This window comes from Bubalus bubalis, chromosome 23 (genome assembly GCF_019923935.1).
Source record: "Bubalus bubalis isolate 160015118507 breed Murrah chromosome 23, NDDB_SH_1, whole genome shotgun sequence".
In the NCBI taxonomy this organism is placed as follows: Eukaryota; Metazoa; Chordata; class Mammalia; order Artiodactyla; family Bovidae; genus Bubalus; species Bubalus bubalis.
The window spans coordinates 49,436,259-49,458,180 of NC_059179.1; the positions used below are offsets into that span (position 1 = coordinate 49,436,259).

At 47.3% G+C, this 21,922-nt stretch overlaps 1 protein-coding gene across 2 annotated transcripts in view; it reads left to right on the plus strand.

The window, feature by feature from the left end:
- Positions 1–14,571: 14,571 nt before the first annotated feature.
- GLRX3 (glutaredoxin 3) overlaps positions 14,572–21,922 on the plus strand; it is a 31,375-nt gene continuing 24,024 nt past the window's right edge. Inside the window, exons 1-2 of one of the 2 annotated variants that reach the window (XR_006548122.2) lie at positions 14,572–14,728; positions 20,416–20,524. Coding sequence is in view for 1 of the 2 variants with exons in the window: in XM_025274432.3 (XP_025130217.1) it covers positions 14,637–14,728; positions 20,416–20,524 (201 nt within the window). In the remaining variant the exon portion in view is untranslated. The remainder of the gene's footprint in view (positions 14,729–20,415; positions 20,525–21,922) is intronic. The other variant, XM_025274432.3, reaches the window with a different exon arrangement.

The following is a 21,922-nucleotide window of genomic DNA, read 5'->3' on the forward strand; positions in this document are numbered from 1 at the left end:
GGGTTCGATCCCTGGGTTGGGAAGATCCCCTGGAGAAGGAAAAGGCTACCCACTCCAGTATTCTGGCCTGCAGAATTCCATGGACTGTATAGTCCATGGGATCTCAAGGAGTCGGACACTACTAAACGACTTTCACTTTACTTTCACTTAGGGGAAAACTTCTAAGTTTTAGAACGTTTTGCATTTCAGAATTGAAAGTAAAGTATTATTGTAGACCTATATTACTACCTCTACTTTAAAAGCTTTGTATGTGTCTTGCAGTTGAGATTAAATGACCTGCTTGGTCGTTCAGTTTCCCTGCTCTTTGCACCTAGGGCTGCTTTTTCAGATGCTTGATCCAAACATTGGCTAATAGGGGCACAGAAGCTTAGTCCCTGAGGGAGGAACAGGTGGTCTCCTTGACCAAATTCTAGTCAGGCTTCTCTGAATCCTCTTATCAACTAGGCTGTGACCTTCAGGCTCCCAGGTTCACCCCTGCATTTTCCAATTTTGGCACAAATTCTGCTGAGTCAACTTAGCCGGAAGCCCTCGCCCCTGGTCTCTGATCACCCTTGGTCTCTGATGGGGCTCCTCATCCTCCACCGTCCCCCAGGGGATGTCTGATAATGGTGCTCTGCGTTCAGCAAGAATGCTGCTAGGTTAACTTAGCCAGAACCTCCCCTTATACATGATGTTTCCTCTTAGAAAGTTTCCATCCACGACCCCACTCTCCCTACCATGCTCCTTGGCTATAAATTCCCCCTTTCCCTTGTGTTTAGAGTTGAGCCCACTCTCTCTGCGCTCACAAAATTCCATTTCAGTAGTCCCTATACCTGTCCCAGGGGTCCCCCTGCATTAAGGCTGCCTTATTCTTTAACAAGTGTCATGATTCTTTTTTCCTTTAATACAATTGGTATATTTAGAATGACACAGTTTAGTGTAGCACACTACCAAACATTGGCCATCTGGGTACCAACCAAAAGATGTGTACTAAACCTCTCCTGTTATTTACCTAATATATTTAGGTTCTTGTATCTTAAAATTTAAGACTTTAAAAATATAAAGTATCTAAAAAGTGATAGTTTGGAGTATTCACCATTCTAATGTATTATATACAATAACAGAATAAAACAGGAGAAAGCTTCATGACATTGAATTCTTGCATATGATGCCAGAAACAGTCAATAAAAGAAAAATTAGGTAAATTGAACTATATAAAAATATAAAATTTTTGTGAAAAGATGCTATTTGCACAGTGAAAGGCAACCCCCAAAATGGAGTAAATATTTGCAAATTATATATTTGATAAGGAGTTAATATCCAAAACACATAAAGAACTCCTACAACTCAGACAACTTGATTAAAAAAAGGACAAAGTACTGGAATAGATGTTTCTTCAAAGGTAATATACAAACGGTCATGAGAAGATGCTCAACATCACTAATCATTAGGGAACGTGCACATCAAAACCACAATGAGGTACCTCTTCATACCCATTAGGAGGGCTATTATAAAACTAATAAGTGTTGGCTAGAATGTGGAGAAACTGGGGCTGTTGTGTGTTACAGATGAGAATGTAAAATGATGTGGACACTATTAAAAATAGTATGGTATGTCCTTAAAAAGTTAAAGATAAAATTACCATATCCTGCAATTCCATTTCTGAGTATCTACACCGAATAATGAAAAGCAGGGAGCAGCACCATTCACAATGGCCAAGGGGTGGAAGCAACCCGGGTGTCCGCAGGTGGGTGAAGGCTCGAGCAAAACGTGATCCAGGCATACAATGGAATATTATTCAGTCTTGAAAGAAAGGAAATTCCAGCACCGGTTTACAACATGAATAAACCCTAAGGACATTATACAAAATGAAATAAGCAGGTCACAAAAGGTCGAGTGCAAAAGAATTCTACTTCTGTGAAGTAGTAGAGTAGTCAGACTCACAGAGACAGACAGCAGCGTGGTGGCTTCTGGGGACCAGGGGAGGGGGATGAAGAGTTTAACTGGGGTAGAGTTTCAGTGCAGTTCAGTCGCTCAGTTGTGTCTGACTCTTTGCGACCCCATGGACTGCCGCACCCCAGGCTTCCTGTCCTCCACTATCTCCCGGAGTTTGCTCAAACTCACGTCCATTGAGTCGGTGATGCCATCCAACCATCTCATCCTCTGTCGTCCCTTTCTCCTCCTGCCTTCAATCTTTCCCAGTATCAGGATCTTTTCCAATGAATTAACTCTTCAGTTTATGCATGTGCGTGTGTGTGTGTGTGTGTGTGTGTGTGTATTTGCCAATTCATGGCAAATAGAAGGGGAAAAAGTGGAAACAGTGACAGATATTCTTTTCTTGGGCTGCAAAATCACTGTGGATGTCGATTGCAGCCATGAAATTAAAAGATGCTTGCTTCTTGGAAGGAAAGCTATGACAAACCTAGACAGTGGGTTAAAAGGCAGAGACATCACTTTGCCGAAAAATGTCCATATAGTCAAAGCTATGGTTTTTCCAGTATGGAAAAACATCATATATGGATGTGAGAGTTGGACCATAAAGAAGGCTGAAGTGAAGTGGAAGTCACTCAGTTATGTCTGACTCTTTGCAACCTCATGGACTATATAGTCCATGGAATTCTCCAGGCCAGAATACTGGAGTGGGTAACTTTTCCCTTCTGCAGGGGATCTTCCCAACCCAGGGATGCAACCCAGGTCTCCTGCATTGCAAGCTGATTCTTTACCAGCTGAGCCACAAGGGAAGCAAAGAAGGCTGAGTGCCAATGAATTGATGCTTTTGAACTGTGGTGCTGGAAAAGACTCTTTAGAGTTTCTTGAACACCAAGGAGATCAAACCAGTCAATCCTAAAGGAAATCAACCCTAAATATTCATTGGAAGCACTGATGCTCAAGCTGAAGCTCTAATACTTAGGCCACATGATGCGAAGAACCAACTCATTGGAAAAGACCCTGATGATGGGAAAGATTGAAGGTGGGAGGAGAAGGGGTGACAGAGGATAAAGTGGTTGGATGGCATCACCGACTCAATGGACATGAATCTGAGCAAATTCTGGGAGATAGTGGAGGACAGAGGAGCCTGGCGTGCTGCAGTCTATGAGGTCACAAAGAGTCAGATATGACTTAGTGACTGAACAATAACAATCGTGTGTATGTGTGTGTGTGTGTACTGTCCCTTCTGTAGTGGGGCACTCCGAGTTTACTGTGAGACCCTGTACAGTACCCAGCATGATGTGTGGTACTTGGCACGTTTACAGTTCACCGTGGCTGGTGTGAGGAACCTCTAGTCTTTCCTAGCCAAGCACTGGATCATTCAGAGTCCAGGAAGATTCTGGAAAGGTTCTGTCCGCTTAACTAGTGAGGTGTGTTGAGAGGAGCATTCACAGCCTCAGTCTCCTCATCTATAAAATGGGAGTGAAGCCTCTCAGGGATGTCAGGGCTTCATGGAGTAGCTGTGGGTTGCCTTTGGTAGCATGCTCTTCACAGTCTATCTAATGGGTGGGAGGTTGTGTGCACACATACATGGCTTGTGTGTCTGTATACGTCTTGTGAGAAGGGGGTGAGAAACTTTTGATTCACCTGTTGCAAAGTCATTACTTCTACTTTTCCACTGACTTAAACTTCCTCCTTTAAATCTTTAAAGACATCTGTAAAAAATAATACTGCAGTGAGTTGCCATTTCCTTCTCCAGGGTATCTTCCTAACCCAGGGATCAAACCCACGTCTCCTGCACTGGCAGGTGGATTCTTTACCACTCAGCCACCAGGGAAACCCCTGTTTTACATATTGATGGCCAGAAGCACAGAGCCTGGCACATAGTAAGTATTTAATAAATGCTCTTTCCTTTCTTCTTGCCCTCTTATTTTAAAAAAGTTCCCAGAACTTCCTTGGGCACTAGTATAGATTATTGACTATTTCATTCCTTTGAAATTCACAATTTCTTTAGATATTCTGTGACAGTGCTGTTTATCATCTTTGCCTGGAAATGCATCTCCCTAAAGGGCACTAGCTCTCCTTATTTTCCGGAGCTCGAGGAAACCATCCCCTGCTGAGAGAAGCTAAGCCCCACCCCCACGCTGTCTGCCTGACTTCCAGCCCCCAGGGCACTGTCCCTGGGGAGCGAGCGTCTTTCTTTTCTGTCCAGTGATGGTCTCTGTGTCCCCCCGGAGGGCTGGCCTCCCCGGGGCGGAGCCTGGCCTGCAGTCGGCGCTCGGGAAGTCCCCTCCCATCGGTCGTTAACCATCTTTAGTGGTCACTCCTGCACCCTTGATTTGCTTGCTGTCATCCTCGCAGCAGGGCTGGGTATTTCCCTGGTGGCTCAGATGGTAAAGCGTCTGCCTACAATGCGGGAGACTCAGGTTCCATCCCTGGGTCGGGAAGATCCACTGGAGAAGGAAATGGCAATCCATTCCAGTACTCTTGCCTGGAAAATCCCAAGGATGGAGGAGCGTGGTAGGCTACAGCCCATGGGGTCGCAAAGAGTCGGACACTACTGAGCAACTTCACTTTCGCAGCAACACTGCAGGTCTGTCTGCAGGTTCGGATAAAGAAAGAGACGTCAGCCTCAGAGACTCGGCAGCACAAGGTTGAAGGGCGGACCTGAATTCAGACACAGCTCCGTCTGGATGTCTTCTCCTGTCCTTGCCTTTCGTTCCCGTGGAAACCCTCCTCCTTATGTCGCAGGTCTTCCTGAAACCCAGTGAGTTTGGCCAAGCAAACCACAGCAACAGTTCAACAAACAAAACAGCTCTGCTAGTTGCCCCAGGGGCCTTGATGTCCCCGCATGAGTTTCCAGGCGCGGCTGGTGGGTACAGAGCCCCCGTGGGCTTCCTCAAGGGGTGCCTCTGCTGTGCACAGACGTGAATAATCTTTATTCTGAACACCCACCTTTGTGCTCAAGGTGGTTCATGCATGGGAGTGTGTGGCCAAGGGCTTCTCTTTCTAAAAATCTGTGTCCCCAGTGCCCAGCACAGACGAGACCCAGCGAGGGTGCTCAGGGCTGAGCCGATGAATGAATGTGTTCAGCAGAGGTAGTTGTGTGGGGTCACCTGCCCACTCTGGGCTATTTTCAGCTAAAGACAGCTGACGTTTCTGGGATGTTAGGTGGGACAATGAAACAATGGGAATGCACAAGCCATCCACTAGTTCACTTCTTGTCTTTGTGATTTTATCTTATGCTTCCATGCCCCAGTCAAAGTGTTACTAAAGAGTGGCTGGTCAGGACTGCCTACAGGGCCCCACAGTCAGCCGCCTCTCCTGCCTTGGTTCTCAGGTGGACAGCACGTGGGTTCCTCGAGGGTCCCACTCATCATGGACAGCTGCTCCATCCCAAGGTGATTAGAGTCCGAAGGATGCCCGTCTTTCTAGAAAGTCAGCACATGTTCGTCTTCCTAAGGGTCATGGTTTTGTCTCCATATTATTTTCTCTCAGGTTATTATTATTTTTTTATGGCAAGACTCAGTATAAGATTTTTCTAAATGCAATCCTTATAATGATCCAGGTTTATTTCATTAAGGCAAATCATAATGATAATAACAATAATAATAAACCACCATTTTCAACTTTCAAAATAACACCCCTACATGGAGACCTTTGGGATCTAAGCCATTTCCCTGTATTATTTCCTGACATTGTACATGTGCTCTTCAGGGATGATCAAAAATAGAAAATTATTTGAAAGGCTTTACAACCAGTGCAAATTAGAGATTTGTACGATACTGTAAAACATATGTGCCTCCATCCATCCCATAACGGGACTGTAAAGACTTGCTACATACAGTGGGCAGGGATTTTATAGTCTGTCATTTTGCATTTTCTGCATAGGTGCTGTAGAAAAATTAAAATATTAGTAAACCACAATTGTGCTTGAAAAAGTATTAACTTTAGATTTGAACATTTTATCTCATTCTAACTTACCTCTGCTTCTAATTGCTGCATAATGATTGTTAAATGCAGACACGAGTGTACTTTCTGTGCTGTGCTATGTTTCGGCAGTAGGTGGAAACTTTAGCACGATGTTTTATATTTCATCCTAAAATTTTTTTATTTGCAAGCGTATGAAGCCACATTGGCTATGTTTGACAATCCATTTTTGGCATGTATTTTCATATAAATTATAGGGTGTTCTTGCCTCTCGGCTCTCACAACATAGTAAGGAGAAAGCCCCAGGCTGTGGAAATATGACTGAGGCCGCGTTAGCATGTGGGTTGGAAATAATAAGGATTATAAATGACTCGGTAGGTAGAGAAAACAAGGGGAGAAGACTTATTGGGGAGAAGTAAAACAGCTTGCTCTGTTTATGCGCAGCTGAAAGAAGGCTCCCTGAAAGATATATCACTAGTCCCCTTCTTTTTATTTCTGAGGGGCTTTTATTAACCCCTTTTTATCAATCAAAATAAATTGATTGCCAGTGAATGCCATCTTTTCTGACTGTTTGAAATTATAAAACAAAAGCAAAGGCACACAAACTCACATACTGCATCTTTCGGTAAAGAAGAGACAAATCCCTCCATAGGGATTGCTAAATAGTGTTAAATCGCTGTCCTTAAAACAAAACATCTCACTTAGGGATCGGAGTAGGCCTCGGGATTCTTCTAAACTCAACTCCCCTAGCTGCATCAGTGGACAGGAATTCCAGAACACTGTTATTTAATATTTATGTCCCGTCGTAAAAGGACATGTTTCTGTAGGGTAAATACAGTTATGCCAAATAATAACTCGGTGCGGGGTAAGATTTGATTCAAGGGGAGAAAAAAAGCAAGGTGGCCAGGAATCCCTGTGATGAGCATCTGGTCATTTCTAGCTGTGAAGCCGCGACAGAGGATGTGCGGAAACTGGAAAACCAGCCTCTCATCCAGGAGGGCAGGAGCCCCCTGCGGGTCCTCACCGGTCGGAGAGAAAGACCTGAGAGTTTGGGGCAGTGGGCATCCGACACCGCGGTGCAGAGGAGGGGCTTCCTGGGGGGAGGGGCTAGGGGCGTGGCGTAGCAGGACCTCCCTGAGGCCCCTGGAGCCTTGCTTCGTCCTTCTTAGCTTTGGGGCCGCTGCGGCCTGACCTCTGAGGGGCTCGGCGCCTGGCAGAGCCAGGGCTGGGGGCCGTGTTTGCTTCCTCCCTCAGGTCCACACCGTGAAGGGCTGCCTGCTGGGTGGCCCCGACTTCTCTTATCTTAGGAAGGAGACCTTCCCCGCCGTGTATCTCAACAGACCATGGACTGAAAAAAGAACGTGTGTCATAGCTGGAAAGTCTGAAGGTCATGTGGGCATCGACATGTTTACATGAGATATTTATTCTGATTAAAATAGTGAAGCTTATTTCATAAGGTTTCTGCTTTGCTCTGAAGGAGGTTTGGCTGCTTTATCATGAGAACGTGAAATCCTGACTCAGGTTTACTTTTATCTTTTCAGACGTTTGTGTTTTATTTCAAGAGTTGAAATAAGACAAAATAAAGGTCCACCAAGTCATAGGGAAGGAACATGAGGATACTGAGGGTCAGGAAAAGGAGAATGGCGGCATTGGTACAGACATGGCAAGAGCATAGAACTCGAATCCTCTGGATAAAGAAACAAATGGGCAAAATGGGTTTTGAATATAAGTTAAACTTATTTGCTGTTCAAGGTGATAAATGCTTGCAAGAGAGCACTCACCACCCCCAAAATGTGTGTGTTTGGGAGGGTGGACACTAGTAATGGGGCAGGAACCGACCCATTTATTTTACATACACACTACAGGGGACTTCCGTGGTGGCTCAGCTGTAAACTCAACTCCCTAGGTGGCTCATTGCAGGCTCAGCCTGCAATGCGGGAGATCTGGGTTCGATCGCTAGGTCGGGAAGAGAAAAGGAGGAAGGAGAAAGGAAAGGCTGCCCACTCCAGTATTCTGGCCCAGAGAATTCCATGGACAGAGGAACCTGGTAGGCTACAGTCCATGGGGTTGCAAAGAGATGGACAGGACTGAATGACTTTCACTTTCACAGGGCAATAGAGCCTAAAGCATCATTTAAAAATCAGTGGTTTGCTTTTTCCTTTCTTGTTTTGTACTAGAGGAAGAAATTTAAAGTCGGAAATTTTTGTTTCTTTTCTTTTCTTTTTTCTTTTTTAACAGAAAAATCATCCTAGCTATTGTAATCTGAGGTGGGTGAGCCAGTCGAGAGACCATGGGAACTGGGAACGCTTTCAGAATCTGATGCAAATCCAGGGCTGTTCCCATCATGCGGGGTTATTGTACTATTGCACCACCTTCCTGGAGTTGCCCCTGAGCTGCAGCAAGAGCAGCGGCTGCCACGCTGTGGGGCGGGGGGCTCCCACAGCTGCTCAGCTGGAGACCACCAGCGTCCCTGCCTGTCCTACCTGCTGGACTCCAGCGGGGCTGTGGCCGGCCAAGGCTCACACAGCCTGCCCGACAGCACTGGAGAGGTTCAAGAATCCAGATTTCTGAGTCGTATTGATGTGTGGCAAAAACATCACGGTATTGTAAAGTGATTATCCTCCATGTGAAATAAATAAAAGAATACAGATATCAGATGATTAAAAAGATAGTTGGTGTTCCTTTGCCCTACACCTGGAGGAAATGCCACCGTTACTGTTTAGGTAACAGAGAGGCTGGGAAGAAGGCCTTTGTAGGTGTGGCAGACTTGTGAGGCATTTTGTCAAACATAGGATTGTTGTGTCACTGGTTAAACCAGCTAGCTGTCCTGGTTGGGACAGCCCTGTCCTCGTGTGGGAGAATCACCGACTGGCCGTGGCTTGGCCCCCAGCACTGTACAGGAGGGTGTATTCTTTAAGGGGTGTGTGTTCTCAGCATACCCTGAATTCCTTGCACAGGTAGGAAGGGCCAGCTCTGCTCACGGCGCTTGCTGGATACTCCAGACATCGGCTCTGTGAGGAGAGAGCTAAAGGCAGAAGTGGCCCTCAAGAGAGCCAAGGTCAGTGGGACGGAAGGCCTGTGAACTCCAGGGTGGAAGGGTCCCCTCTGAGATAGGACATCTCAGAGCCACATAGCCACAAGGGGCTTACTGCTTAAGACTTATTAGCTCGCTCTAGAATTACCTCGGATTTTACAAGGGATCTTGTTTGTGACAGCAAAGCCATTTGTATCCTTAAATAAGAATTACAAACAGCAACAGAAAATTAATTCCAAAATAATCTGGAGAATAAATACACAGACACAGACACACACACATACCACTGTTTATATGTAAAATGTTTTTCTCAAGATTACACACAGCTGCGTGCAAACGTACAGTGACTCTGTACACTCGTGATCAACAAAGTGCCGTTACAGCTGTATCTGGGTGGTCACGCAGAAAACTGAACCGTCGGGTAGACAAAGGTGTGCGTAGCAGCGTGTGCGCGAGTTTCTCTCCTCTCTCACCGCACATCCCAGCCCCGGCCCCCGTACCAGCCTTTTTCATCTGTACAGGACAGACTCAGTACATTTTACAGCACCTCACATACGCTGCTGGTTGCACTGAGAAGGCAGGAGAAGGTATTAAAAATTGGCAGGTCAGGGGTGAAGCATGTTTTCGGAGGATCGACAGAGCCTCTACAGATAGAGCATCAAGATGGGGCATCAGTTTGGGTTAGTCCTGAATTGCGGCGTCTCCAGGTTGAATAAAGGAACCACTCAACAAAGGATGCTCCTTCCCCAGGCTGAAGAAGCGGCTGGTGCCACCTACAGCCTGGAAACCGGCTTTACAACCCACACCTGCCGCCCTGGCCGGTCCCCGAGGAAGACAGATGAGAACCGATGCAGGGGATGGAAAATGGGCTCTCAAGACAAATTTCCTCTGATAAATTGCAAACAACTAGAAGTGTGCTTAAAAATGATTTTGGCTAAAGAGATTCTGAAGATTGTAGCAATTAGATCAAGGTTTGTGAACTTCATGTCTTATAAATATATTTCTTCTAAAGTGCGCCTTATGAGATGTGGTCACATCTTTTTTTTTTTTTTTTTTTTTTTTTGACATATAGCACTCCCAAATCATTCAGCCCAGTCCTGGATTAGGTTAGTGGGCACACAGGTATCCACACTGTCCTACCTCCTTAGGGGAAACGGGATTACTAGGAAACCATCAGAGAGCACACACTTCTGAAAAGAAATGAAATGTATTTTTATTGGCGGAGCCAAGATGAAGTACGTCTTGAAATCTGTTTTACAAATAAACTTGCCCATAAATTGTCCATTCACTGCTTCGAAATCTTTTTTCACATTTGAGGAGCTGTCAGAGGGTCCCTAATAAACATGAGTCTTATTTAGTTTACGGGGTATGTAATTCTTCTTTTCTTTGAAAATAATTATTTTTCAAGCAAGTGCAGCAAAAATACAACCAATAAAAATCTTGCTATGGCAGCATAAACAACCTTTATAGCCAGCATATACATAGAGTTCTTCCAATAAAAGCAGTTCCTGGTAAGGAAGGGGACAGAAAATTGGCCAGACTTTGCCAAGATCGCGTGCAGGGCTGCCAGGGGTTGACAGAGGAAACCTCACACCCGTTTCCACCTCCCTATCCCAGACTAGTTCTTGGCTATGAGGATGACAGTTGGAGCATCTCAGTTGCCGAGGAGGCCCTTGGGCCACAGAGAACAAGGGGTGGTCACTTGGTGGGACCCCTGTGTGTCAGTTTATCTCAACATCATTTGTGAGGCAATCTTCTCAAGGCCCATTCTCAGAACCCTCAAAGCTGATGGATAGTGGGGTGCAATTCCCTGGAGGCTCCCAAGGGGCAGAACACAGACCATCCACCTCTTAGTTACCTCATTCTCATTCCAGGCCCGTCAGCAGGATTGTGCCCTGGTGGGTGGCAGGGCCGGGGCCGTCCAATGGGGGTGACCCTTTGGGGCTCCTGGGGAGGAGCGTTTGCTCAGCCCTCCCAGGCCTGCGGCCAGCTGTGGTCTGCGGTCACACCACCACCCGCCCCCAACTTGGGGCCATCCCAGGGGAAAGCCCCAGTCCGGGAAGACAAGCCCCCAGGAGCAGAGGTGCTGGTGCTCATTTATGCCTTTTACAGTAGCTTGAGAAGATGTTATCGCAGCTTGAGAACAGAAATTAAAGCATGTATCCTTCAGGTGCAAATCTACTGTACTTACAGTTTTACTGTTTCTCTGCAGGGGGGCTCCATTAATCTTGTAACAGTGAAATTCCTGAGGAAATTAGTTTCCTCCAGTTGGGTTATCCTCAACTGGTCTTTGGGGGAGGAGTAATTAGGATTTAAGACTCCCTCTTAAAGCAAAGGAAGTATTGGCCATTTTACCGGAGTAACAACACTTTTCAGTGCCATGCTTTGCCCATTAAAAACCTGTGTGTCTCTCAGCTCCTCGACACAGGCTCTGCAAAGATTTAGCCAGGTGGGAACCCAATTCCAAGTCCTCATCTATCGTGACCAGGTAGGTGTTTTTCTCCGCCTGGGTCGTTTGTGCCCACCTAGCACTCAGCACTCTGCCCTGCTGGGGAGTAACCCCTGGGCGCAAGAGGGAATAATGTGCTCTCAAAAATGGGATGGCTAAAATACGTCCTCACCTACTCAGAAGCGCTGAAATGTTAGCTGTCACCAAACATAATTACACTTCAACCACACTCACATGTCTCTCTGGGCTCAATTCACAGACGCAGGGTGCAGCACTTTTGCTTCAATAAATGCTGCACTTTTCTTCCCCCCTACAAAGCAGGTGGTAGATTGGCTACCTGGGGCTGGTAGATTGGCTTTACCGTGGGCAGGCAAGCGGACCCAAGTCTGGTTAGGTATCACAGGCAGTGATGTTTTTGCATCATGGACTGGAAAGAGCAAGGGCTTTGGAAGTCTGAAAAGCACCCTGTAGCTGTGTATAACCTTGTCTGCCTGTAACTCAGATGTGACAAGCCCTGGTACATGATTGGGGCTCAGGGCTTCGTGGAGTGGTTTTTATTGCCAAGCTCAGAGATTCACCTGCTGAACGTTAGACCTGTTGATGTCAACAGTGGTAACTGCAAAAAAGGAAGAATATTCCAAGGAGAGGACATCCCCGGTGGTCAGAGGCTAAGATTCTGTGCTCCCAATGCTGGGGGCCTGGGTTCGATCCCTGGTAGGGAACTAGATCCCACGTGCTGCAACTAAAAATTTGTATGCCACAACGAAGAGCGAAGATCCACTGTGCCACCACTCCTAAGGCCTGGCACAGTCAGATCAATAAATACTAAAACTCCCCTGTTCTCACTCTCTGGGAGAAAGCTTTCCTAACTCTTTGGGGCACATCCTTCTGAAGACTTTTTCTTTGCTACATTCACCTATACAGTAATATGTCGTATTTATATAATTCTGTTTAAAGTTGGTCATCAGAGCAAACACCTTGTGTTGCAGCATGCTGTTTTCTCCCCTCTTGTTGCATTTTCATAGTAATGTCTAGATTTTATTTACTTTTTAATAAAAATAATCTTTTTATTTAAAAATAATTGTAGGGTCACATGCAGTTACAACCCATTCTGGTATTCTTGCATGGAGAATCCAATGGACAGAGGAGCCTGACAGGCTACAGTCCACAGGGTTGCAAAGAGTTGGACATGACTGAAGCGACTCAGCATGAAGACAGTTATAAGAAATAACACAAAGAGATTCTGTGTATGTTCTTCCCCAAGGACAGCATCTTGAAACACTGTAGTATAATATCGTAATTAGGATGTGGATATTCATACAATCTGTCCATCTTTCCTCCATTTCCTCAGCTTTACTTTTTGTGTGTTTTTTTGTTCTATGCTATTTTGATCACATTCAGGTAATTTACCATCTTCATTTGCATCTTCTCAGGCAGAGGCACACATGTAACTAAAGGCCCCTTTCAGTCACTGGCACAATGCTGCCCAAGAGAAAACACGAAGTAAGCCTAAAATGAGTCACCTGCACACTTTAAAAATCTCTAGCAACCACGTTTAAAGGGTGAAAGTGAAAAGTGAAAGTTGGTCACATAGTCATGTCCGACTCTTTGCGAGCCTATGGACTGTAGCCCACCAGGTCCTCTGTCCATGAAATTCCCCAGAGTATTAGAGTGGGTTGCCATTTCCTTCTCCGGGGGACCTTCCCAACCCAGGGATCGAACCTGGGTCTCCCGCATTGCAGGCAGATTCTTTACCAACGGAGCTACTAGGGAAACCTCATTTAAAGGGTAGAAAGAAGTAAACCTAATTTTAATGTTTCACACAACCCAGTATATTTCGACAGGCAATCACTGTAAAGACTATTCACCGGATACACTGCATGAACTTCTTCTGGCAATGAGTCTCCGAAACTCCATAAGTCCACTTCACCCCCTCTGGCCCCAAGTAGAGAACATGGTTCACAGCACCTAGGACGTGCCGGGCTCTCACTCAGGCTCTGGGATGGAGACACAGCTCCCGCCCTTGATGCGAGACCACAGACGCTTCTAACACCGTGAGGTGTGCCCGCAGTCCAAGGCGTGCAGGAGCCCTTAACACCTGAGGGCGGCTCCACGGGGTCTGTCCTCCAACCCGGTACAGAGCCAGAAGAGCCCAGGAGGAGCCCCACGTATCTGGGTGGAAGCAATGGCGGTAGTGAACCTGGGATCCAGGAGGAGGGGCCCTTTGGAGACAAGGCCGGGGCTGGTCTGGGGGGATCCTTAAAGAGACCACCTCTCCCACCTCCGGCCCTCTCCCAGCCATGGGCACCGGAGGCAAGGGAAGGCGCTCTGCGGGAGGTTTCCCTGGCGATAGAGGCTACCGGGACCATGGACAAGGTCACTCCAGGAGAGGAGTGCGAAGCAGTGGTGGAAAGGTGGGAGGGGACACTGCCTGGAGCGCCAGCATCAGGAGGTGAGGAGGGAATCCGGGGGAGGCCTGAGGTTAGAGGGGCGCGGGGCGTGAGCGAGCGGGTCCTGGAGCCGGGCCTGACCTCACAGTGGGTGATGGTGGGCCACGTGCTGACGTGGCTTCAGGTTCTTCAGGGCCGAATTCGAAACTCCTTGTCAGCGTTGAGGTTCGGAGAGGGCGCAACCTCCCTTCCCCCGATCTCCCATTCTTCCATCCCTACCTTTTGAATTAAAATTTCAGCTTGTTAAATACACGCTTCCCTGGTGGCTCAGATGGTAGAGAGTCTGCCTGCAGTGTGGGAGACCCAGGTTCGATCCCTGGGTAGGGAAGACACCCTGGAGAAGGAAATGGCAACCCACTCCAGTATTCTTGCCATGGAGAATCCCATGGATAGAGGAACCTGGTGGGCTGCAGTCCGTGGGGTCGCAAAGAGTCGGACACTACTGAGCGCCGATAGAGGAACCTGGTGGGCTGCAGTCCGGGGGGTCGCAAAGAGTCGGACACTACTGAGCGCCTTCACTCACTCAAATACACACTAACATCTCACACACACACGCACACGCATACACCCTTCTCCCAGCTGCCTTGGGAGCTTCTAGGATCGCAGGAAGCCCTGACTTCCAGGAGCTCCGGAGGGGAGCTTCCTGAGAGTCTAGAGCCCCGGGGGTCAGGGTCCTAACTGGCCGGCCGGACGCCGCGGCCCCAGGGTGTTCACCAGCTCGGGGCCGGCACGCGGCCCTGGGGGGCGGGGCAGTGCAGGGGGTGGGGCCGCCGGGACGGCTGGGGGCGGGGCTTCCTGCGCCACCGCCCGCGCTCCGCCCCCATCGGCCGCCCGCGCTCGATTGCTCTTGTCTGGCGGCGGCAGCATGGCGGCGGGGGCGGCTGAGGCGGCGGCGGCGGCGGTGGTGGAGGTCGGCTCAGCTGGGCAGTTTGAGGAGCTGCTGCGCCTCAGAGCCAAGTAAGCGAGGCGGCGGGCGGCAGGGGTGAGGGGACGCGGCGGGGGCCGGCCTCACGGGCGCACTGCCCGGCTCCCTCACGCGCGGCCCAGCCTGGGCGGCCCGGACCCCGAGTCCGGGTCCCCGCCCCGGTGAGGGAGCAGGTCCACCGCAGACCCAGGTCTCCAGGCTCCGGGCGCCCCGCGGCGCCAGGCCCGGCGGCCCCCGGGGGGCGGTGACGCGGGGCCCCAGCTCCTGGCCGAGGGTGGGCGCGGAGACCCCGGCCCCTCGCCGCGTCGTCCCGGGCGGGCGCTGCAGGGAGGCAGAGCGGGGCCGGCAGTTGGCATCTGAGGGCGCTCGTGGTCGGGCCGCGCTGCCTGCCCGGGCGCTGGACGGGCTCTCCCGCCTCCTGATCGCACTCCGCCGCCCTCGATTCTGGTTTGGCCCGGCTGCCTCTCGCCTGGGGGGAGGCGTCGGAAGGAGAGCCGCGGGGTGCGGTGGGCCCGTTCGGCGGGTACCCGGAAACACCGCCCCCGCGGCCCCCGACTTGCGGGTCAGCGCCGGCGGGCGCGCGGGGCCTCGGGGCGGTCTCTCTGCCTCGGTTGAGTCGAGCCCTCGCCTGGGCACCCGCCCCGCGCTCAGCCCCCTGCCAGCCCTGGGCCGCCCCTGCGCTCGCGCCCTGGCCGGGCTGCGGTGTCCTCTGCGGTGAGGGGTCAGGGCCGTGGGCGGCGCGTGGCCGGCGGGCGGGAGCGCCCTCGGAGGCTCCGGGGGCAGAGAGCCTGCGCGGAGCTCAGGCCGGTGGGTCGTGCGGACCTGAGTGCCGCCCCGAGTTTGAGCTGGAGGCCGCTGGGGAGCTCCCTGGGAGCGTGGCAGGGGGCGGGTGAGAGGGGAGAGCCCCTGTCTTCCTGGCCGCGGTGCCGAAAAGCGTTCATCAGAACTGCTCCTTCGGCGTTTCAGGTTCACTTGGTAAATTGTTGAAAGAGGTGGGCCAGGGGAGGCGGGTGCGTGGGGAATGACGTCGACTCATTGATGAAAACGGATGCGGCCCGGAGGCGGCCTCTGGAAGGAGCCGGGCTTGTGTGGATCTGTCCTTAATAAACGGGCTTCCCTGGTGGCTCAGACCGTAAACTGTCTGCCTGCAATGTGTGAGACCTGGGTTCGATCCCTGGGTCGGGAAGATCCTCTGGCGAAGGAAATGGCAACCCACTCCAGTACTCTTGTCTGGAAAATTCCATGGACGGAGAAGCCTGGTAGGATACAGTCTTTGGGATCGCAAAGAGTCGGACAGGACTGAGCAACTTCACTTCACTTTACCCATCTTAAGTAAACAGCGCCTGACGTCATGAGGACAGAAACCCGAAGCAAACATAAACGCTGTCACCCTCTCCCCGTGAGGATGGAGACTATTTTGCTGTTTGTGTGTTTGGCATTTTTGATTCTGTGTTATCTTTTTTTTTTTTAACGTAAAAGTCCTTTTTTTTAAACGTAAGACGTCGTAGTCGGTTAAAATGTCAGTGTTAATACCGTTTGGATGCGTTCTTACCACTGGCTTGTAGGTGAAATGATCCAAGTACAGAGCAGTGGCAAGAACGCATCCAAATGGTATTAAGTGAAATGATTCCTTTAGATGGGCACGTGGAAAGTGGTGCTTGGCATCTGAGGAAGGAACAGATCTCTGCTCCTTTTGGTGGAAATGGCAGCATTTCAGAATATGAAGTAGTACTTGTTAATGCCATTTAACGTCTGTTTGACAGATCATTGCTTCTCAATTTAAAAATTTAATGTGAATTGAAAATGTTTTTTGCCTAAGTCATTACATGACTTAGGTTTATGTGTTTATATGTTACTGAAACCTCAGTCAGTCTACACAGTGGGAATATTAATACCCATTTGCAGAATAATTAAGGTTTTGCCCATTTGTGAAATATTTAATATAGTCTAATACTACATGATTTTAATACATGGTAGTTAGTGTTATCTGTACAGGAATAACTTCAGGAGCAGAACATCTGAAATAACAGTGAGACAGCAGTTTATTGACCACTAAATATTTTACTGACAAAGAACGGAGGTTCATTACATTGTTTAAAAGCACAGTAGTTAGGATTTGAGAAGGCAATGGCATCCCACTTCAGTACTCTTGCCTGGAAAATCCCATGGACGGAGAGCCTGGTGGGCTGCAGTCCATGGGGTCGCTAAGAGTGCACACGACTGAGCGACTTCACTTTCACTTTTCACTTTCATGCATTGGAGAAGGAAATGGCAACCCACTCCTGTGCTGTTGCCTGGAGTATTCCAGGGACGGGGGAGCCTGGTGGGTTGCCGTCAATGGGGCCTCACAGAGTCGGACACCACTGAAGCGACTTAGCAGCAGCAGTTAGGATTTGAACCTTGTCTTCTCTAAAAGGTTTTTCCTTAAACAGTGCACCCTGCACATTGAGCTGTCCCTGAAGATGGAGAGTACAGTGGGCTATCAGGAGAGGGTGACAGCTTTTGTTTGTTTCAGGTTTATGTCCTCATGATATTAGGCGTTGTTCACTTAATTGGAAAGTAGAAGTTAAGCATCTAAATTTGAGAATAACGTGGATAATTTAAAAGAACATTAATATCATTCTTTAATATTTTTAAAGGGCTTACATATTTTTGTTTGATCTTCCCAACCTCTCAGGGTATTATTGCTGTTTCACAGATGTGGAAGTTAAATTACTCTTCAAAGCCGCATTAGTAATGATGGAATTTAAGTTGTATATGTGTACTTTTTCTTTTTACTTATGTTGGCCCATACTGTTAAAAAGTTTTGTAACCTATTTAATTTTTAAAAAATATACTCGTTGTATTTTCCCATGTTATTAAATGTTCTTTGAGATACAATTTTTAATGACTTTATAATATTTTATGACCATTAAGAAAACTATGTTGTTGAATAATAGATTTTTACAGTTATTTGCTATGTAAAATACTGGGGAAGTAGTCATATACATACATCTTTGTCTCTTTAATGACTTCTGTAGGATAGATCCTTGAAAGTGGTACAAGAAATTTCTGAAAGTTTCCAATTGAACTTTTACCAGTGGGATATAAAAGTGTTGTCTCACTTTATCCTTTTTATCATTGAATATTTTGATTTTAAAAATCATTTTTCAGTTTGGTAAGAAGTGGTAATGTAGTCCAGCTTCACGTGTGAGAGGAAGAGGAAGCAGTAATTGGTGAAGTATCAGTACTTCCTCCATAGTCTCTGCCCATGCGCCGAAGCTACTGAGTTCTAGCTACAGTGGGGCCCGTGGAGTGGGGGCCTGACCATGTGTTCCTCTCCTGCCTTCGGTGGCTCTTCCTTTGGAGCCTCCTGCTTTCTGTGTCCCAGGCAGCTGTCCCTTCTTCCTCTGTCCTGTCTGTGGCCCTTGTCCTCCATTTTCCTTTGTTTCAGCACAAGACCTTGCTTCCTGCGTGGGAAAACAGGACTTCAGTAGCCTCATCAGACTGCTGCTTCTACTTGCCCCTCCCCCAACACAACAGATTTGCTTGTAGCTTTTCCCACTGTAGGGGCTTCCTGGTGGCTCAGACAGTAAAGAATCTGCCTGCAATGCAGGAGACCCAGGTTCAATTCCTGGGTCAGGAATATCCCCTGGAGAAGGAAATGGCAACCCACTCCAGTATTCTTGCCTGGAGAATCACATGGACAGAGGAGCCTGACGGGCTACAGTCCATGGGGTTGCAAAGAATTGGGCGTGACTGAACAACTAACACTTTCTTTCACTTTACCCATTCTTGATTCCTTTGTTGCTGACCTAGAGGAGACTGTCTTCTTCTCAAGTTGAATTCTTCTCTGCTCTAGATTTCCCTGTCCTGCCACCTCTGAGACCTTGAATCTCATGTCTTCAGCCTCTCCCTCTCACTTGCACTCTCCCCTCACAAAATAAACTATGAAGATGTTCTTGCATTGATAAAAGCCCATCCCTTGATCTGTCTGGATCCTTGCTCTCTCTCTGTTAACAGCCCAGTCTCTTATCTAGTAGGTTCCTAGCAGTTTACATCCTCATCCTCAGCTCAGTGGTCCACACACTGCTTCTGTCACCTGCTGAAATGACTGCCCACTGCTGGTCACTCTTCCTGTTCTGTTTGATGGTTGTCCCCCTTCCTTCCTGACTCCTGTGAGACCCCTGAACCTTCTCTGGTCTACTGCCAGGACTCCTTTCCCTCTGTCACTCTTGACTTGGTGTTGACGAGCCCCAGAGGCTCTGCCCTCCGCCCCTTCTTTATTCTCCGGCGTGGATGAGGGTGGTGCCCGCTATCTCTTGATTTGGAGATCTGCGGATCAAGTGTGGACTTCTCTCCTGAGCTTGACTGTCACTAACAGCCCACTAGACTTCTTTCCTCTCAGGTTGCCAGCTTCTGGACTGTGAATCGTGGCGAGTGCCACCACTACCTAAGTCACTAAGCCAGAAACTTGGAGGTACTGAGCCCCTTCTTTTCTCAGTTGTATTGTTTTAATGGTTTAACAGTTGATTACTTCTTTCCTTGCCCAAGTTTAATTGTCCTTGTTTTTTTCCTCCTTGTAACATATTTTTCAATGTGTTTTCAGATTTTTTTGTAGTTGAAAGTGAAAGTCGCTCAGTTGTGTCCTAAGTTGGGTCCTACTCTTTGTGACCCCATAAACTGTATAGTTCATGGAATTCTCCAGGCCAGAATACCGGAGTGGGTAGCCTATCCCTTCTCCAGGGGATCTTCCCGACCCAGGAATCGAACTGGGGTCTCCTGCATTGTAGGCGGATTCTTTATCAACTGAGCTATGAGGGAAGCCTTTTTGTAGTTGAGAGAGATTGTATTTGAATTTGAGTTTCCCAGGTGGCGCTGATGTTAAAGAACCTGCCTGGCAATGCAGGAGCCGTAAGAGACTCAGGTTCTCTCCCTGGGTCGGGAAGATCATGGCACCCATTCCAGTCTTCTTGCCTGGAGAATCCCATGGACAGAGGAGCCTGGTGGGCTCCAGTCCATGGGGTCGCAGAGTTGCACACGACTGAAGCAACTGTTTGAATTTAGAATTCTGTAAAAGTGAAGGGTTTTTCAGTTGAGTATGAGGTTAGACTTAAAAGTATCTTTGCCAAGGTAGTTTTATATGAAAATAGTTGATAGATGTATACTGAGGTTTCTAGGGATTTTATCAACAGTTTATTGGTCCACTATTCTGTCTGTTCATACTGTCAATTTTTAGAAAATACTTTGTAGCATAAGAAAGTTTGTATAAAAAGCAGTTCTATTTTTTCCTTGTTTTCTGCTTATATACTTCATTTGCCCCATTTTATTCCTATTCCTATGATCACTTCATCACAATACCATGTTTAAAAATACTAACATTAATAGTAGTAACGCATATATAGTCATTTTTCACAAACATTGTGCCCTGACTGCAGAAATCTAGTTTCCACAGGGTCTCAAAATAGAGTTAATTTACATGGCTAGTAGTTGAGGTGGGTGAATATTCAGAACCACTTCATGTGAGCTAAGTATTAATTCAAAAAATGTCATTAACTTGAAAATTCATCCAAAAGAAGTCCTTGAAATCATATTTCAGCCTGTGTTTAATACAAGATTCTAGCAGTACAAAAACAATTCAGGCGGTCCTTGAAGGGTTTCTTTGGTAATAGAATTTATCATCATTTGCTTATTTCTGAAGCTACTGTGTTTTTAAAATCTGCGTTTTACGGATTTACAGGTCTCTTCTTGTGGTCCATTTCTGGGCACCATGGGCTCCTCAGTGCGCTCAGATGAACGACGTGATGGCAGAGCTCGCCAAAGAGCACCCACAAGTTTCATTTGTGAAGGTACTGCATTTTCAGTGTCATGTCTTAGGAATTTAATTCTGACTTATGAGTTAGACTACATTTTATTGACATAGAAAGGAGCGGTGGTGTGGGATTCCTCATATTCATAGGTAGTATTGGGATCTGTTACTTTCACAGTAGATTATTCTTAAAAATCTTAAAATGGTTTTATATTTTTCAAGCAGGGAGTGGTGTAAAACTCACTACACTTTCCTGAATACACGCTTGGGTGGGAGGACAGGATGGGCAATCAGGAGAGGGTTTATGTGGGCACTCGCAGGCGAGATCATTCATTGTGGGTAATTGTGGTTTTGTACAGTAGAGATGTTAACAAGACTTGCTGCATTGAAAAGCTAAGTGGGACATGGAAAGTGATTCAGGAAAGGTGTGTGAGGGCTGCAGGGAACAGGGGAGTAGGGGGAGCCTGCTGCCAGGGGTTGGGTAAGTGCAGGCCTGCAGGGAAACAGAGTCTCTCTGTCTGCTGGGGAAGCAAAGGGAGAAGGAAGCAGCCTGGCTGCCTTTGTTTTCACTCACTTTGCATGTGGCCTTCTTTGTCTTTGCTCTGGTGCTCCAGCCTCCTCATTCCTGGTATCTTTCTTGGGTGGATAGTGAGAGTTACAAAGGACAAGCTCGCTTGGTTTTAGCACATTTAATGTATCAGTCAGGACTTAATTGAGGCAACATGGCCAGCATGTGAGTTGAGTGGTTTAGAAATGAACTTTTGGGAAGGGAGGCATACCCTATATTCAGAAGCTGAATCTTTAGGTTTTAAAAAAGCAGACAAAACCCCAAAGCCTGATTTTATTAAAAAATAGCTAGAGGATGTGTTGGCAAGTATATGGAGTTAAAGGTGATGTCAACTGTATTTGTATGTGTGCCTCTTTTTATGTAGACTGAAGACCCAGAATTCTGACACATTAATTTATTTGTATAGCAGCTGATATACTTTTCAGACAGTTTCTGTTTAAATATGTGTCCTTTGAACAGGTATTGATTGTGTTTAGATGGTTCAAAATCAAAACACTGCAGGAAGAAGTCCATTGAGAAGGCCCAGCCCACTCCTTCTCGCCAGCCTTGCCGTCCCATCCCATAAGTAGCTCTTGTATTAATCTTGTATGAATTCTTGCAGTGTTTCCTTATGCAGATAGAGCATGTATGAATAGTTAGCTTTTTAAAATTTAAGGACTTATTTAAAATTCCAATGAAATGTGTAATGTAACCTTAGAATACAACCTTAAAATGTCCAATATAAATAATAGAAGTGGACATTAAAACTGCATGTTTGGTCAGTGATAAAAGATAACGATTACAAGTGAAATAAATGATTAAACATTTCAATCGAAAGATTAATCAAGACAATGGTAATTGTTGTAAGTCTGCTTTTATGTGTATCACGTT